General features: G+C 41.8%; 2 protein-coding genes across 3 annotated transcripts; one reads left to right on the forward strand and one right to left on the reverse strand.

Moving 5' to 3' along the window:
* Nucleotides 1–316: 316 nt before the first annotated feature.
* LOC147256070 (alpha-1,3-mannosyl-glycoprotein 4-beta-N-acetylglucosaminyltransferase C-like) lies at nucleotides 317–14,156 on the forward strand. 2 transcript variants are annotated; one of them, XM_086213979.1, is made up of 5 exons: nucleotides 317–742; nucleotides 8,192–8,293; nucleotides 8,533–8,674; nucleotides 11,501–11,755; nucleotides 11,920–14,156. In XM_086213979.1, exons 2-5 carry the CDS (start codon nucleotides 8,198–8,200, stop codon nucleotides 12,828–12,830), a joined length of 1,404 nt encoding a protein of 467 aa, XP_086070105.1. In that variant the 5' UTR covers nucleotides 317–742; nucleotides 8,192–8,197; the 3' UTR covers nucleotides 12,831–14,156. The 2 variants fall into 2 exon arrangements, with proteins under 2 accessions (XP_086070105.1, XP_086070106.1); XM_086213980.1 differs by having other exon boundaries at nucleotides 8,195–8,293.
* Nucleotides 14,157–15,754: 1,598 nt separating this feature from the next.
* Nucleotides 15,755–18,171, reverse strand: cfap126 (cilia and flagella associated protein 126). The gene is made up of 5 exons (XM_086213982.1): nucleotides 17,903–18,171; nucleotides 17,750–17,812; nucleotides 17,526–17,600; nucleotides 17,171–17,368; nucleotides 15,755–16,286 (listed from the first exon to the last, which is right to left on the reverse strand). Exons 1-5 carry the CDS (start codon nucleotides 17,927–17,929, stop codon nucleotides 16,098–16,100), a joined length of 552 nt encoding a protein of 183 aa, XP_086070108.1. The 5' UTR covers nucleotides 17,930–18,171; the 3' UTR covers nucleotides 15,755–16,097.
* Nucleotides 18,172–18,203: the final 32 nt, after the last annotated feature.

Genomic DNA, 18,203 nt, shown 5'->3' on the forward strand with positions numbered 1-18,203 from the left:
TTGATTTACAGTACTCCATTCACCAGCACTCTAGTATAATTTGAAGTCTCCATTCATTCTACTATGTTGATTGTGCTAGAGTAAAAGTAGAGAAGTACTAAATATTGATTTTTCTTACGTATATAATTATGTACTTTAACTTTTGCTAAGTACTTAATGCTTGTTTATATCAGCGCATGGGAGCGTTCAATAATAGAACCACTCAACTCAGAGTTAGATTGTCATTGTGTCACTTCCCTCCATTGTTTTGGGTTTGTTGTTTTCCAGTTGAACGGTGGTAAATTTAGTTCGCTATTAGTCCAATGCCGCCTGACTGGGACGCTGTGTCGGACATACTTCACACCATGGGGGTCTGCGGAGTTTAAAAGGTTCAAATACAAACACGCATAACTGGTTCTGTTTGTGTGCGAGATGAGTTCTAACAATAACGACTCTACGTACTCGCTTCCAACTACATGAGGGAAAAAAAAGAAGCTTTGAAAATCTCCCAACCCCGGAGACTCCCAGTGAGTTTTTAAAGAAGTCCCCTGTCAGTCGCCACACACCTTCTGGCTGGTTCCCAACAGCAGAACCTGCTCTCGAGCGCTCGCATCGCGTCGCGCGCGTGCAATTACACTTTATCTCAACTGACTAAAATACGGTAAGAACACCGTTAACGGAAAAGTTTGTCCACCTCGACGTGGCTCCAAAGTGACGGTACTGCAATGAAGTGAAGCCTGTTTGAGTGAGCGGACGGACTGAGGTGAGTTTTTGGAACCTGTTTATTTATCGAGCGTTTGTCGAGTTTCTCAAACTGTGAAGAGCCGGACTACTTTTTTTTATTTCTTTTAGAACTCCTGGTTTATTTCTAACGTTTTCATACTAATTTTAACTTGAGGTTCATCAATATATCGACAAGCATTCGTAAAACTTGTCGTTATCGTTGAACGAAGTACCTTTCACGGTCTGCAGAGGCGGACGGAGGGGTGCGCGTCATCGCGATGGAAAACTTAAGTGCAATAGTAATTAGGAATTGGTTGAAAAGTAGTTGTGTTGTTGTTGTGTGTGTGTGTGTGTGTGGGGGGGGGGGGGTCCAAACCTCATAACTATCGGTGTTATTACTTTTTCCTGAAATAACGATATATTACGTACATGTTACGTTACACTATTATATTATCCGTCCGTACGCCCATCCATCCAGGATGGAGGCTGGAGCCTATCTCTGCGGTTTTCAGGCTAGAGGAGGGGTTCGTTCTGCATAGCTCTTCGATCCTTCACAGGGCCAACACATAGAGACAGACAACCATTCACGCTTACAGTCACACCTACAGTCAATTTCAAAGCAAAAGCAACACCTGACCCAACCAATGAGCTGTGTGGACACTGCTTGATTGACTTAAGTAGATTCAGGTTTTGCTTTTCCTCGGTTGGAATGAAAACCTGCAGCCACACGGCCCTTTACTGGACCAGTTTGACACTTGTGATTTAGAGTATCGGTCAATTTAGAGTATCGGTCACGGTGGTGCAGTGGTCAGCACTGTGGCCTCACAACAAGAAGGTTCCGGCTCCAGCACAGGATCTTTCTGTGTGGAGTCTCCATGTTCTCCCTGTACCTGTGTGGGTTCTCTCTGGTACTCCAGCTTCCTCCCACAGTCCAAAGACATCAAGAGGGGACGAGGCTGATTGATACTCTAAATTGACCGTAGGTGTGAATGTGAGTGTGAATGGTTGTCTGTCTCTTTGTGTTGGCCCTGCAATGGACTGGCGGCCTGGACTGGATGGATGGATGGAATTATTGGCAGTGGTTAAAATACCGTATATTAAGAAAAAAACTGGCACTGGCAAAAACTTCTCCCACTACTAGATGGCAGTACCTGCGGCCAACCAAACTTGAAGCACTTACTAAGTACTGTACAAGTACTGAGTACAGTACTTGTACTAAGTACAGTACTTACTAAGGCTTTCCTTCCAGCCTAAATTCTTGCTTGTGTTGTACGTCCCTTTGGACAAAAGCGTCTGCCAAATGTAATTGTAGGTTGTAGATAGGCAATGGACTGGCGACCTGTCCAAGGTGAACCCCGCCTCTCGCCTGAAATTCCTCTGTGATAGGCTCCAGCCACCCCACCCCGCGGCCCTTAACAGGATAGATAAATTTAAGAAAATTGATGGATTACTATACTGTTACATTGTCATATCGGTAGTGTAAGATGGCATGAAAATGACTGGTCTAGGAGCAGTTTAGTTTAGAAGGGATGTGAATTCAGATACCGTCATAGGACTCGGTCTAAAGCTTGCTCCTCCCTCCCCGTGAGTGAAAGGCAGCAGGTCTGCATTGAACAGTGTTTTGTAGTTGAGGGGAGTGTGATCACCTTTTTTGCAATCTTGGCAAGTCATTATAAATTAGGGACTGACATTTAATGGTTATGTCTCATTGTGCCATATTAAAGCATTTCTCAGGTTATGCTTGTGAGTTATTATTCAAAGGAATTTATGTGAATATGATTTTTTTTTTTGGACACAGTAGCACTGTGGCGATAAAAATGGGATCCAACAGAATGTTCTCAGTGGTGATGATTTGTGGCTGACCACTCGACTCAAAGTTCTAATGGTGCTGGATCTTCAATGAAATCCAATGTAAAATGCAACTACTCCCACAGTAGTCCCCCCACTCAAGATCAGTAAGCAAAAGAGATACTTGAGATCCCTGCCCCCCCCCCCCCTTCAAATCATGACTACGCTCTGAAATCCTGTCCATGATAATTACTAAAAGTCAATAGGTAACATGGCGCCTTGGAACCTCTTGGCAATGTCTGACCACTTAGCCTCTAGGAACAAGGGCCAATATTTTTGGGTTTCTGGTGAAGCCAGTGGATATCCAGACCAAGACATCCTTGTTCTGTCTGCTGATCATTGTTTGTTCACAGTCAGTACAGCAACTTGATAGATGATGACTATAAGTGGATTGTTTCAAAAGTAGCTGGTTTAAACTCAGTTCAAAGTTGACAACCACTTAAACAGCTTTGTTGAATTGTCAGCCGTCAAACATGTTTCCGACCTTGCATTTTGAACAGCGCATTCCGTCACCACTGTTTCTGTTGACGCAACTGAGGCTTGTTTAAACTTAATTAGCTACAAAAGTAGAAAATGGAAACCAGAAGCTTCCGTGTTCTGACTTTTCCTCCCCCAACTACCGATAATGATTTCATATTCAGAATCTATTTAGAGAAATTAGTCTCACAGAGATTGGATACCCCATGTAGGGCCCCCTCACCTCATACTGTGGGATTATGGGGTGGGGTGGGGGGGCTTTGTAAACCTTCCCCAAATACACAAAACACATGTAGACCGGATGGACAGATTTCCAGGTCCCCTCTAGTTCCATGTGAGAGTAAAATAAAACTAGTTTGTTGTTCCACAGCTAAGAAGGCATCTGCATTGTTCCTCCTTAGTCCAAGGTTCTAGCATCAGCTGAAGCCCTTTTTTCTAGCACCTTCAGATTTTTTTAGGAAGACTGAGCAATGTCATGCCCCAATGAAATCTCTGCAGATTTAGATGAGATGATGATTGAGGATTTCCAATAAATCTATGAGTTGTTAGATGTGTGGTGGTCACTGTAGTCCAGAGGCTCATACGAGACAGTAAACAGCCCATCAGTTGGCAACAGTAAACTATAAATAGCAGTGTGAGTTCATGGGCAGATTTACACAAAACCTCCTTCACCATCTTTGTTCGTCACGTTAGGATAGGTCTGGGGGTCTGTGTTGTTTTGGTTATAGTCTTCTCCATGGAGACTCGACAACAAGTGATCCACGTAGGCGAGCCATCTGGGTGAAGTTCATGGTGACTTGCTGTGCAAACAACAAGGCCTTTTCACATCAGCTACTTGGACATGTCATTGCAGGGCAAACACAGCTGTAATTAATCACTTCGAGCCCTGGCTCATTTAGGGGGCCAAGTTCTTCTCTTGTTCATCAGACACACCTGTGTTTACCCTGATGTGACACTCCAAGTGGATGCTGGTAAAGGGCCTGCAGTCAGCGTATCTGTTTAATGTCGCTGGGATTGGAAGTTACAGACCAACACTTTTCCTACTAACAGAACTTTGAAATCATCAAACTTAACCATGAACAGTGAAAATAAACATTCAGAATAAACTGCTCAGTATCACAAATCTCAAGTGCTCTTGTAGAGTGCGAGCAAAGTTTTGGTGGACAGGCAAAAGGACATTTCATTTTCCTCTACATTTTTTGTGCCATTATGCAGTGTGTGTTTTTTTGGTTTTGTTGGGTTTGTTTGTTTTTGTCCTGGGCTGTATTCCTTGTAGTATGAGAGTAATTGGTCAATTCATCTACTTCCATAAGTGCCATTAGGAGAGCCATGTAATCCTGACTTGAGAAGGGCTGTCTTGATCCTCACAATATTTGCTGCTGGGACATTTCAATGCCTCTAAATTTTAAAGTAAGTTCTCAAAGGAACATCAACTCAAACACAAACATGCCGCCTGGAAGGGTTTCAACAGTAATTAAAGGGACAAGACAGTTTGAGAAGAAAATGTAATTCGCTGTGAAGTTACTGACATATATGAACTGCCGTTTTAGATTGAATTACTTTTTAGTAATTTAAGTTAGTTAGAAGTTATTACAATTCTTAAAAGCAGATTTCCAACCCTTTGCAAATATAAGAAACCCCTGCAAACATAATAATTGTGTTTGTGAGAAAAGAGGTATTAAATACATGGGAATATTTTATTAAAAGCTGCAGATTTGTAAAAGCGGTACAGGTCAGTACTTAAACTAAAGTTCAATACAAATGTGAACTGCATTTTTCTGGTTCCAGAGGAAAACAAAATGTATCTTAGACTGTGTGTTTTGCTGAATGTGCAGACAGACACTCTACTCATTAGCTCTGCCCCACTGAGAAAGTACAAAGATGAGTAGAGGCAATAGCGCAATGGCAACTATGTTTCTCTTATTTGTTTCTGCAATCCGAGCTTGCAAAGTTAATCGATGGCCGACATGGAGGAGAGGAGAGAAGGTGTAAACCTGAAGCGGAAGGGGGGATGTCCCGACCAACAGCAGATGAAGGAGAAGAACTTGTCTTTCTGTTGATGTTTTTATTTATATGGAAAATCCAGAAAATAGAAGAGTAATCAAATGTGATGAGGTACAGTCCTCGTGTTGCACAGTTGACCATAATTAGAATACAACAACAACTTTCAAACTGCAATTTATAATGAAATGAAAAGACACTATGGGGTTTGAAACACAAGCACGCGTGTGTGTGTGTGTGTGTGTGTGTGTGTGTGTGTGTGTGTGTGTGTGTGTGTGTGTGTGTGTGTGTGTGTGTGTGTGTGTGTGTGTATACAGGGGTATGTTTGTGTGTACATGGTTGTGTTTGTGTGTCAGGTGTCAGATATCAGGTGTCAGTTCTCATGCATGTCTGACTAAATATCAGCAGACTCAACTCCGGTGTCACTATTCCCATAAAGAATATTTTCTCCATTAATGATGCACCTCCATCCACTATAGTTGATTTATTTTAGTGTGGCTGACACAAAAGTTACGTGAGTCATGACACACACCTTTGAGGTGTCATTCAGAATAGGCACAAGAAAGACTTAGACTTGTTCCCATTATGGTCCTTAATGTGTTGCCTTTTTCACGGAAAATACATTTCACCCATGTGAAATGTTTTTATATAGGCTATCAGATTGGCATATAAAAGCAGTGAAAATCCCATAATTTACACATCCCTTTATTTGTGTCTTTTCTATCTATTACTCCATTTTTTTCCTGAGGTTTTTGCTGTGGTATCGTTTCAGTATCAAAGTCATAATTGTGGCGTAGTGAAGAACTTCAGTGAGTAGAACAAGAAAAAAACAGCAGTCTGTGTTCTGTATTTGTGATGTTGTTGGCTTTGTCGGTATGTGTCAGTGCTCAAGGAGGACTAATCTGTTTGCATCCACTTGTTGACACAACAAAGGCACTGGACTTGGAAAGCTTTGATAGTCTGTCTGTCTGTCTGTCTGTCTGTCTGCACCCCCCCCCCCCCCCCACCAGAAGACATTAAACTTTCGATGGCTCTTCTTAACTGTGAGTGTAAACAGAGCTGAGGGGAATAGCTCAGCTAAATATACACCTGAGGGTGACCCTGCATTCAGGCTTTGTTCCAGTCTTAAAACACACAACTTCCCCTTTCCCTTTCCTTCCGCTTTATAGCTGTTATGCTTGAATCCCTTTTTAACATAAAATGATCCTCTTCTTGTTAATCAACTCTGAAACTAAAAGCCAGCACGAGAGAAATTGGAAGAGACATTTCTGTCTGTGTGATTCATTCTCAGCAGTTCAATGCACTTCCAAGCTGTAACGGGGGCTGATAGTCTCTGTGTATGGGAACATTGAGGGGAAGCACACGTCTGTTTTGCTGTGAAATTTCTGTGAAATATCTGGCCCTCCCAAAAAGCAGGTGTAGATTTCATGTTCGATGCAAGAAGAGGAGAAATTCCAGCAGATGCTGCTTTTTTCAATGGCAGAATTGAAATGAAATATCTGATGGGTGATGTACAAGTATCATACTGATATGCTGGTATTAGCAATATTCATAGTTCAGATATAATAATTTCAGTGCCAGTCCAGGGTTAGGGTTAGGGTTGCTTGCACTTAACCATGAAGTATTCATAATAGAAAATGTGAAAAGTCACCGATCTACACAGACAGGTCAGATAAATTGCTTTGAATATATTGAAATTCCAAGCATTTGTGTGTATTTTTACTCTTTTAAAAAGCCTTGGTTTACTCCTGCCTCATGATGTAACTTCAGTGGCAACAATAATGATAGATACATGTGAATGGGATTTGAACTGAAAGAATGTGGATCAGTACATCCCTAATTCAAAGCTGAACACAACTTCTAAATTTGTGTGTGTGTGTATGTGTATATATATATATGTATATATATGTGTACATATATATATATATATATATATATATATATATGTATATATATATGATGGGTGGCATGGCTCAGGGGTGGAGTGGCCGTCTAGTAACCAAAGGGTCGCTGGTTCGATCCTCGACCCCGGCGACCATGTCAAAGTGTCCTTGAGCAAGATACTGAACCCATAATTGCTCCTGATGAGTTGGTTGGCGCCTTGCATGGCAGCCTCCACCATCAGTGTGTGAGTGTGTGTGTGAATGGGTGAATGAGATGACACTGTAAAGCGCTTTGAGTGCCGCTAAGGTAGAAAAGCGCTATATAAAATTGAGTCCATTTACCATTTATATATATTGCCAGAACTATCCCAAATCCAATAAATCCCTAAAGTCCTGCAACATGAATAAAAAAAATTCCACAAGGACAAAAATATAGATCTTTTAGGCAAGGTGCTGCAGTTCATATGTTATATGGAAGTCAACCAATTCTCACCACATCAATTCACTATATACTAATCCACAAGGCATAGTCTTGTAATGCCCTGCAGTATCAGACGCCAAACCATCCACCTGTGTGTGCGCCTTTTGCCCTGCATTTCTATTCACCAATAAGTAGAATAATAATACCACAATTCATGTAGACTCTACCTAGCTTACACAAGATATTAGCTGTAAGATTTCATTATTTGGAAGTTATAGCCATTTTATATTTGTCAAGGCAAATAAAGAAAGATCAGATGATTCCTCACACTGCTTTTTACTGTACAGTGGTTGATTCAGGTTGCAGGTTAATGCAATCCTTTATTCTCTCTGATGATATAGAGTTATTTGGCATGTATTTATATCCTGTTTAATAAACTTTTCTTACTTTTAATATTTTGGCACAGTTCTGTGGTTCCATGCACCAGTAATTGAATGGATTTTTACTGTTTCAACATAAACACCTATACATGCCACAGCGTGCACTCTCTGCAGACGGATCAAGTTGCTGCTGGTGCTGTGTCATGAGAAATTAGAAATGTCCTTAATTGACAACACGCACCTTAAGTGTGGACATGTGACTGGTAGCAGCACAGCAAGCTGCTTTGTTTCAGGCCCCTCAACACACTCGTGTCACTAATCTGCTGCATCCGAGGGCTCTGAAACATTCATTGGCTGTTTACTGAATTATTCACTGTTGTGCTGACTGAGTTACACACCAGCATAATGAATGTTGTATTCATTGTGTGTGTGTGTGTCTGTGTCGGTGTGTGTGTGTATGGGGGGGGGTGTGCCTACAGTAGGAAATGCAACGTCGTTCAAAGAAGAAGAATGGGGTGTTGGTGTTGCTGCTTCTGGCTGGAGGGATTTACTACATTAACTATTCAGATTTGCTTGCTGCTGTGAGTATACACGATACAGACACTGGTCAGAAAGAGTTTCAGTTCAGCACATTAGATTCAACATTTACATCCAACAACAATTCATTCCAACAGTTCTTTATTTCTTAAGTGCAAAACAACAGCACCTGCTCTGAATGCCTGCTCTCTACCATTGAGGGACTTTGTGTGTCATAACTCTAAAATAATTTGTGAGTTTGTGTGATCTCAGTGTAACAATGAATGTTGTGTTTGCTTTCCAGGGCCCAACAGAGTCCCCCAAGCCTGTTGGGGAGACCAAACCTGAGACGACACGGCAAGCAGTGGACTCCTGGTTAGAGCAGAAGGATTTACTGCCTCTTGATGTGTCCTATCAGGTGCTTGCAGGAGCACCATTGGCTCGGAGTGAGTTCCACCTTGTCTGTCACATTTGTAATCTCAAGCTTGGCAGCTGAATTTGTTTGATTATTAACTGCAAGTCATTTATACCGAGCAGCTGCCTTGCAAGAATAGATAACTGAAGTGTGGACTTCCCCTAAAAACAGAATCTTCCTACACGTCAAGTGATGTTGTCTAGTGGGTTAAGAATTTTTTGGAAAATGTTAAATGTTTATTTCCATACTCAGGCTTCCTCCCACAGTCCAAAGACATGCTATTGAAGACTAGGCTAACTGGATACTCTAAATTGACCGTAGGCGTGAATGTGAGTGTGAATGGTTGTCTGTCTCTATGTGTTGGCCCTGTGATGGACTGGCGACCCGTCCAGGGTGACTCCCGCCTCTCACCCGAAAGTTGGGATAGGCTCCAGCCCCCCCGTGACCCTTAACAGGATAAGCGGAAAAAATGGATGGATGGATTGTTTATTTCAATTCTGAGCCTGAACATTTTCTAATAAAATTAAACACACAGGGATCATTTTCCCCATCAAATGAAGTATAATGTGTACCTGTCCTGTAATTCCACTATGGTCCTCATGCTGACAGGAATGTGGGCTCTACTGCGGTCTCCCAGTAGCTCACCACCCAGGGATGAGGAGAAGCTGCAGCTGTAGAGGGAGCTCCAAGGGTCAGAGCTCTACTCATCGTGTCACTCTTCTCTTTCGGCATGATGAGTTGAAAGTATCATTAAGAAAATTATGCAATTTACTCAACGTTCATAGCAAAGAGATTATGAGTGCTTTTGAAGTGACGCAAGGAATGTCACCATGCAGAAACAACCAGTGTGCTACTTTGAGGAGAAAGCAAAAACTTGATACCCACCCAAAGAGTATGAGCAGCGCTAGAGGAGCTGCCATTTTGGTCTGACTACGTCAATGGGAACAGCGCAGCGTAATGTCTACAGAACGACAACCAAGATCCGTAAGCTCTGTGAAATTACGTCGCATTGGATCATGTCTGTTGGAAGTTGTTAAAGGCTTGTCTCTGCTGGTGCTGGCAGATGTAACAATAGAACAACTGATAACCATTGTCAAAGTTCTTTCCCTCAGCTGCTGCATGACAGACAGCATAGAAATCAAACATTAACAAAAAAAGGGTGTGACTGAGTTTGGCCTGGGACCATTTCTAACTAAAAATAAAAACAGAACTCCGCCCGTTGATGTGATTGAATTACTGTACGCCTAACTCTGGTTAATGAATCCTCCTACACTACCCCTCTGTCTCACCCTGCTGTCACTTCAGTGGCTTGACTACACATTGTCACGGAGGACAAGATTTTGTTATGATATTTCAGGATAAAACAGAGCAGGCTGCTAGCCTCGAAGTCTTGGTGGAAATGTATCAGCGGATCTGACATTCAAATATCCAAGGCCTCTTTGTGAAGGTAAACAGACAGCACAGCCAGACAGGTATGCCCCTGTGTGAGGCACAGCTGGACCCTGTAGATGTACTGTAGCCCTGTGTGAGAGATCAACTCCTGTCATCTGACACTAATTCTTATGACAGGTACCATGGGAGAGCAGGTTTTCTTGGTTGAGAATTAACAGACTTTGTCCAAAACTAACAAAAGGTGTGTCTGCATATTTCTTGATTAAAACTAGGTGGGGCTGGCTGCAACTTGTTGGCTGTTCTGAAGTAGTTTACGTCAACTGAGGAGTGTGTGTGCAGCAGCTGCTGTTGTCTGATGATGTATGAATCTTTACATTCTCTTGTTGCCTGTGCTGTCATTTGCTCATAACGCTTCCTAGCCCTAGGCCTGGGTGATTTATCGGTTTTATCGATTAATTTGGTTTTTTTGTTGCGGACGATTTAAAAAATAAAAGATTTGAGTTTTTACTGTTCTTGCTGTGGCGCACCTTTTGTCCCACATGATCTTCCATAGCTTTCCCCTCCCCCTTGTTTCCTTCGCAAGCATAGCAGCAACATGGCTAATGAGAGCGAGAAGTTTGTTTCTAAGAAAGGAGGTGCATCGTCAGTAGTTTGGAGCTGGTTTGGGTTTGCAGCGACACACGTTGAACAAGTGACTGCACGCTGCAAAGTTTGTCTGAAGCCCATTGCAACAAAAGGCAGCAGCACAACGAACTTATTTCAGCCTCTAAAACAGAGGCATCCAGCCGAGTGGGAGAAATGCCACTCTTTTTGAGGGGAACAAGACCATTATAACCAACAAACTCCCACTAAGAAACAGCTTACTGTGGTGGAATCATTTACCCATGGGGAAAAAAAATGGAAAAAAATCTTTTTTTTTGGTAAAAAAAAAAAATCAGAGATTTTATTTTTAGTCTGTATCGCCCAGACCAACCTAGCCCTGAGACGAGTGTGTATGTGTCTTGATATGCTCCCCGTTTACATCGCCTGTGTGAAAACAGACAGAACTGAGGTGTCTGAGTGAAACAGAAGATAGGTCGGATACCCAATCCTTGAGTTCAGACTGGGACATCCCTACCTCAGTGATAACCACTGCTAACATCTGGAGGGACCCTTCACACCCTGGACATCTCCTGCTCACTACTGTCCCCTCAGGTTGCAGATACCATGTGATCCTGCACTAACAGGCTGAATAACAGGTTTTTTTCCTCGAGCGCTGGACAAACTGTTAAATCAATAATGGGTCATTTTTTAGCGGGTGGTGTCATGGCTTTTGAATACAGGTTGCTTCATAAATCTGTATTGAGAGTTTGGTTTCTTAGGGTCATTGCATCTGTAAATATTAGCATGTAGATATAGATAGATGGTTGTGATATTATGATAAAAAAAAACACCAATTTGATGTGTCTGCCCTGCTCTCTTTCAGAGTTTTTGTGTATCGGCTTATCGTCAGTGAAGAGGACCAGGGGCAGCTATCTGATGCCCACTTTACAGTCCCTCTTCTCCCAGTTGTCTTCTGAAGAGCGCTCTTCCATGGTGGTGGTAGTTCTGCTGGCAGATTTTGATGCCAATTGGAGAAGGACTGTGGTGCAGGATATCAATACGGCCTTCCCCTCTGAGCTGGAGCACGGCAAGCTTGTGGTCATACATGTTCCTGAGCAATGGTACCCGCCTATCAAAGGTGCAGTGCTTTACTCCTTTACAAAAACACAAAACAAAAACAAACAAACAAACAAAAAAAACACGTGTATGATTGACCCCTCAAGAGTTGAGCCTGAATTCACCTCACTGCCCCTCAAGTCCTGTTGTTGTAGTATTACATGTGTGTCTCTGGCTCCCCCGCAGATCTAAAGAGGAACTACAATGACTCACCACAGAGAGTAACATTCCGCTCGAAGCAGAACCTGGATTACTCATCCCTGATGTACTACAGTGCTGGTCTTGGTCAGTACTACCTGCAACTGGAGGACGATGTCTCCTCAGCAAAGAATTTCCTCACCACCATCAAGAGGCACATTCAGGAGCAAGAAAAAAAGGCGACCCCCTGGGTAATGTTAGAGTTCTCTGCCCTCGGTTTTATTGGAAAACTCTACAGATCGGAAGACCTCCCTCTCCTGGCGCGCTTCCTTTTCCTCTTTTACCAGGAAATGCCCTGTGACTGGTTGATGTCCCACTTCAGATTGCTACTCACCCAGAAGGAGCCCATCCTCTTCAAACCATCTCTGTTCCAGCACATGGGCACTTTCTCCTCCTTCCAAGGCACATTCAACAAGTTGAAAGACAAAGACTTTCAAGAGGAGTTTTACTCCAATCCTCCAGCAGAGGTTTTCTCTGATATACCACCCTACCAGAAAAACCACGCCAAACTGGCCTGGACTGCCGGGGAGGGATTCTTCTGGGGCCGCTCCCCTGACAAAGGGAATTATCTGACTGTGGTGTTCCAAAAGCCCACACTGGTGACAGGGATATTAATAGAAACAGGATCGGGGGGCAAAGACATGCTAGATTCAGCTGTGGTGGATCTAGGCTATGACGTGGTCTTCATCGAAAGACTTCAGAAAAGCTGCAGAGAGTTCCAGTCGATAGGCTCTTTGCAGAATGGGAGGTTTGAGATGCAAGAAATAGACAAAAAAGTTGGCTCTGTGTCCTCATGTCTGAGGATACAAGTCACAGCTGGCCAGACTGACTGGGTGATCATCAGGAAAATCCGAATCATGACAAAGGCCAGCACACTGCCACACCAAGCCCAGCTCTGAACCTGTTGTTCTGCTTAAAGATTAATGTTTTTATTTGATCTCATTGACCTTTCTGTGCAAAATAAACACACGCCATTCTACATCTTAAATCTGTTTTTAAAGATGAACTTTTTTAATCAAAAGGCTTAAATTGTTGTCTGGCTGACGGATCAAACAGGCTAACATCCATGGCATTAACCAGTTTGTTTGCATCAACTGTGGTTTGTTTTCCATTTAACTTTAGAGCCGTTTTGGCCCCCAAACTCTTGAACCTGACTTTCCATTTTGTGTGATAGTATTTTGTGACTTATTGTATCATGCTTTTTTTCTTTTAAACAGGTGAACAAAATTAACTTCCTTGGACAATAAATTGTGCAATTAACTGTGATCTTTTTGTTTTTTGATGACAAGATATGACTATATATATATATATATATATATATATATATATATATATATATATATATAAATTTTTCTTTTTTTAAATTGGGAAACCTTAGAACAGGTTTTGCAAGTTATGTCTGCCCACAAATAAAAAAATAAAAAAAAGACATCTGACAGAAACATAATATTTTCTTGGTTTGATAACTGACCACAAACACGTAAAATTTAAAAATCACAGGCTTTGAAGTGTCTGAATGGGGAGAGGAAAGTTGAACTTCAAAATATTCCACCAATTGTAAGATATAGTGTATTTCATATTGTAAAGTACAGAATGCAGAGGTTTACTAAATCTTAAGAAAAAGTACAAAAATACATTTCTGGGGAGACAGGGGAGAAAGAGTTGCTTCTCTCCTGATCAAAAAATAATGATGAGGAAACTTTTTTTTTCTTTTCTAATTCTAGTCTCTTTTTAGGGGATTGCCTTTAATGGTAATTTAAAAAGAAAATTATTTTGATTTTTTTTTTTTTTTAAAGTTGAACATGAGAAACAGGGCAGGAGAATATAAGAATGAACTTTTTCTTTCTCTTTTTTTGGACAAATAGCATTTATGAGCAACTTTGTTGTTGTGTTACCTTTTTTGATAAATAAAGTTTTCTTTTTAGTACCTCTCACAACGAAGAACCATCAACTAATGAACAATTAAACAGTTTGACATAATCTGCCATGTCACACTGTAATTAAAAAGTCTGACCAAGCACAGTGATAAGATTTAATACACTGAATCAAATATTTGTTGTATATAAACACACTCACTCTCACTTTCACACACAAACATACACACACACACACGCTCATGGACAGGGTGACTCACTGAGATCCATGGGTTCTGAGAAGCTGAGTCATAGTGACAGGCCTGGTCTGTAGTCATGGTAACTATATTTGCTATTGCAGGCAGAACAAGTGAGACTGGAAACATGAATAAAGTTTTAACAAACAAAGCCCTGGTATTGTGTGTTTGTTGGCTCATTCATGGATTGGAAGATTCTTTAAACTGTAACTTACACTTAGACCCTTTCCCACCTGTACGATGTTACTATTAAATACTCGTGAGATGATTCAAATACCTTGAAACGACCTCCTGACGAAAAAGATCAACTATCTCAGATTTCAAGAGTTTTGTTCTGTATCGTATTTAATACATCCTTTCAAAACAGCACCATACCAATATTCTTGGCCACAAGTATGAATGGGAATTACAAGATTAATGTAAAAGTATCAGAACCAATATAAATGTTACGGTTTCCTAAATGCAGCTAGAAAAACAATGAAATAAAAAAAAATAAAAACATCATTCAGAGAAAAACCCTCCTTCCTTTATGGAGTGGTAAACTAATATCTGACTATCAGATTACTGTGCTGAAGGAGATGATAATCTCGTGAATCAGAGCACTTTCACACAGAATTTAGTTCACTCTGTTCCATTTTTACGTATGTGTTGATATTTTACAATACTCAGGTATCAGATTGCAAAACTAATTTTATTTCACAAACCTATCACACTTAGTATTAATTCCATCAATATAAGTGTTTTTGAATTGTTTTAAGAACTTTTTTTAAAATAATTTTTATACAGGGAAAGTGAATTTTGACTCCAACTTCATCAGAATACAGTTACAATCAATTTGGATCATTGGCACATCTTAAGAACCATGATAGCCAATAGACCACAGCTGATGTCCCTTAGACCCAAAAATACAGAAATAGTATAATGGTCAAAAGAAAAATGCACACTCTCATGCCCTGCTGTTTTAAAATTGGCAAGAATATCCTTGAAAAAACTCAGCTGAGCAAGTCGACAGAGAACAGCCAAGAATCCTCTGCTGCTGCCTGGTGGATTATTTGTGAACTACATGTATTTAATTTTATACAGCTTCAGATTAATCCATCCATCCATGTATGCATTTTCTTCCGTTTATCCTGTTAAGGGTCGCGGGGGCTGGACCCTATCCCAGCAGCTTTTGGGCAAGAGGCAGGGTTCACCCTGGACAGGTCACCAGTCCATCACAGGACCAACACATAGAGACAAACAACCATTCACACTCACAGTCACACCTACCGTCAATTTAGAGTATCAATCAGCCTCATCCCCTCTTGATGTCTTTGGACTGTGGGAGGAAGCTGGAGTACCAGAGAGAACCCACACAGGTACACGGAGAACATGGAGACTCACACAGAAAGATCCTGTGCTGGAGCCGGGACTCGAACCCGGAACCTTCTTGCTGCAAGACGACAACGCTGACCACTGCACCACCGTGACAGTCTTCAGATTAAAACATCACATTTATGAGAAAGAGTTGTAAAATCTCATTGATGAAATATGATTCAAAAGGCATTATAGGCTCAAGGGAGCACAACTCCTCTGAACACCAAGGTCATAATCATGTGAGGGTACATGTGAGAAACATATGTATTTCTGGAGAAGATGCAAATTCATTTCAAGGAAGCACAGAATGCATTTTGGGTTCTACAAATTTGTAGGATTTAATTACTGTGGTTTATTCAAGAGAGGGCTACTTCTCCTTTTAAGACTTGGACTTCCTGACATAATGAATGGTGCAAAATCAAACAACCCTCTGACAAACATATATCACTACAATTGAGATTGTGCAAAGTTTATTTAGGCTTGAAGTCTGAGAGAACAATAAGACATTCTGAGGGCACAGCTGACACAACGGTGACCTCAACAGAGCGAGGTCATGGACAGGAGCAATTACTTTCATTTTCTTTATTTAGGCTGGTACTTTCCCTGCATGTTACTGATCTTACTGAGAGGCTCTGTGTCCTTGTTTAGCTGACACATGGCTCACTGGGCTGGCCTTCTCTCTCCAGTCACAGGCTTCTCTTCAGTTGCAGGGCACTAACTCTTTGCAATTATCTTGAGCAGCTGGTTTGTGGTCAGCAGGCAGAGCGACAGATGAATCCTGGTTCTGGCTGGGAGGTCTCTGGTCTGCAGTAACAGGCCGGTGCGGAGATGCTGTAGATTGGACCAGGGGTGATGGGGCGGTTCCATTCTGCTGTACATCCACCTTTTTCTGGAAGGAGTGAAAGCAGATAGCAGCAATCTTGACAGACATGGGGACAGAGTTTCAGGGGCCACGTAGAAATTTGGTAAGCAGCAGGTTTGGTATGAGCTCTGGAGTGAAGGGGTGGGCTTCTCGATGAGTAACAAGTCAGCAGTACTGTGAGCACAACACAGGGCACTTGTGGTGAAACAAGCCCATAAAATAACAATGAATGCTATACCAGTGATTCCCAACCTGTGGGCAACGGCCCCCTGGTGGTCCGAGAAGGTATTGCAAGTGGGCTGCCAAATAATTTCAAAAATCGTACGATTTTTGTTGGGGGTGGAAATGTAATAATTATATAAAAATAAATAGAATAATGTTTCAATTGTTAAAACTCAATTACGTTTAAAAGGATATTCAAATGTTAAAATATTATTTTCATTATTTTCTTTTGTTCTTCCTTCAAGTATTACACATGTGACAAGCAAATGAGAAATAGGAAATTTCATTGGGATCGGCAGGACCACTTTGAAGCGGGACCGCATTGCACTTGTTTGATGCTGATGGCTGAAACTGGAGTGTAAGGATGGATAGCTGGCTAGCAACAGGTAGAACTAAACGGAAAGAGAGACAAGACATTGATGGTGAATCGACAGCTGTCGGAGTTGGGCTGCGAACATTTTTAGGACTTAAAAGAGGGCCCTGAGTTGGAAAAGGTTGGGGACCACTGGTGTATGCTAATCCTCAACTATGGTCACACAATTTGGTTAGCGCCAGGATAAGATCACCAAGACAAGAAGGTGAGGAGCTGAGACATTCAAAAAGATGTGTAATCATACCGAAAAATTACTGTTCCTTATTGGTGCATGTAGTGGACATCAGTACACATGCTGCTAGTCAAAGGGCCTAACCTTTTCACCAGCATCCTGCAGAGACTCTGTGTGTTCACTGCGTGGCAGACAGACGTTCTTTGTGTGCTGCGGGTCAAAGCCCCAGGCCTTGAGTCTGTCAAGACCCTCCACAGAGCGGGCTGTGGGGTTGATGCTGCAAGCTGGGATACGAGCAGGTAGGTCCCAGGTGCTCTTAAAGTCAGGCCACGCACTCCCCCTCTGTAGAATAACACACACACACACACACACACACACACACACACACACACACACACACACAAACACACACACAAATGATAAGACGGTAACAAAGTCAGAGAATCACGCTGACAAACACGGCATTTAAATGAGGAGAGCAAGAATAAAAGGTAATAACATTAGTCACTCCAGGAAGCAAATGTCCTCTGTCATTGGCAATGAAGGTGGTGTGACCCCTCTGAGCAGCTGGTCTCTGCACACAAACACACGCACACACACACGTACACAATAATGTAACTCGTCAAATATTCAGATGACAGTGCTGCAATCGGACCACGGAGCATTTTGAAGTTGTGTTGGCATAATACAACAGGACAGATGTGCTGATATGACGTCAACTACCTCGGAGAGAGGCTTCGTTTGACACCAGTTTTGCAGCCTCCGCGACCTGAAGGCACCGTCATACTGAGGAGGAACATTGGTCACTCTTGGTTATTTTGTCACAAAATTTTTGTATGCAGTCAAACATTCGTCACAGTCAGGGCGGGTTTTTACCTGGTTTGCCGAGTAGTTTGAAGACATTTTTTTGTAGCCAAGTCTGTGTGAGTTGGTTAACTCGTTGCTTGGCAACACCAGCGATTATTCAGACTCCTCCCACATAAAAGCCACTGTTTCTCATAAAGATGAACAAAAAATGAAACAAACCATAATGTATGATTAAGCGTATGGATTGCAGTTGTAGAGACGTTATCATAGACTAAAAATGTTTTGTTTTGCAACTTGATGCCTTTACTTTGAAAGATTACCGAATTTTTTTGAGCGTGTTACTATAACTACATTTTGACCGTTGTGTTTA

The sequence above is a fragment of the Aulostomus chinensis genome, chromosome 9 (assembly GCF_037954235.1).
Source record: "Aulostomus chinensis isolate RoL2024-O1b breed Wild chromosome 9, RoL_Achi_v1.0, whole genome shotgun sequence".
NCBI classification, from domain to species: Eukaryota; Metazoa; Chordata; class Actinopteri; order Syngnathiformes; family Aulostomidae; genus Aulostomus; species Aulostomus chinensis.

Excerpts from the sequence above, each read along its gene's own strand:
- LOC147256070 (XM_086213979.1), top strand. The coding sequence starts at position 8,198 with ATGCAACGTCGTTCAAAGAAGAAGAATGGGGTGTTGGTGTTGCTGCTT. Across the intron at positions 8,675-11,500 it reads AGGAGCACCATTGGCTCGGA|AGTTTTTGTGTATCGGCTTA; the intron begins GTGAGTTCCACC and ends GCTCTCTTTCAG. Across the intron at positions 11,756-11,919 it reads ATGGTACCCGCCTATCAAAG|ATCTAAAGAGGAACTACAAT; the intron begins GTGCAGTGCTTT and ends GCTCCCCCGCAG.
- cfap126 (XM_086213982.1), bottom strand. The coding sequence starts at position 17,929 with ATGTCTTCAAACTACTCGGCAAACCAG. Across the intron at positions 17,601-17,749 it reads AAACGAAGCCTCTCTCCGAG|AGACCAGCTGCTCAGAGGGG; the intron begins GTAGTTGACGTC and ends GTTTGTGTGCAG. Across the intron at positions 17,369-17,525 it reads TGCTTCCTGGAGTGACTAAT|AGGGGGAGTGCGTGGCCTGA; the intron begins GTTATTACCTTT and ends GTTATTCTACAG.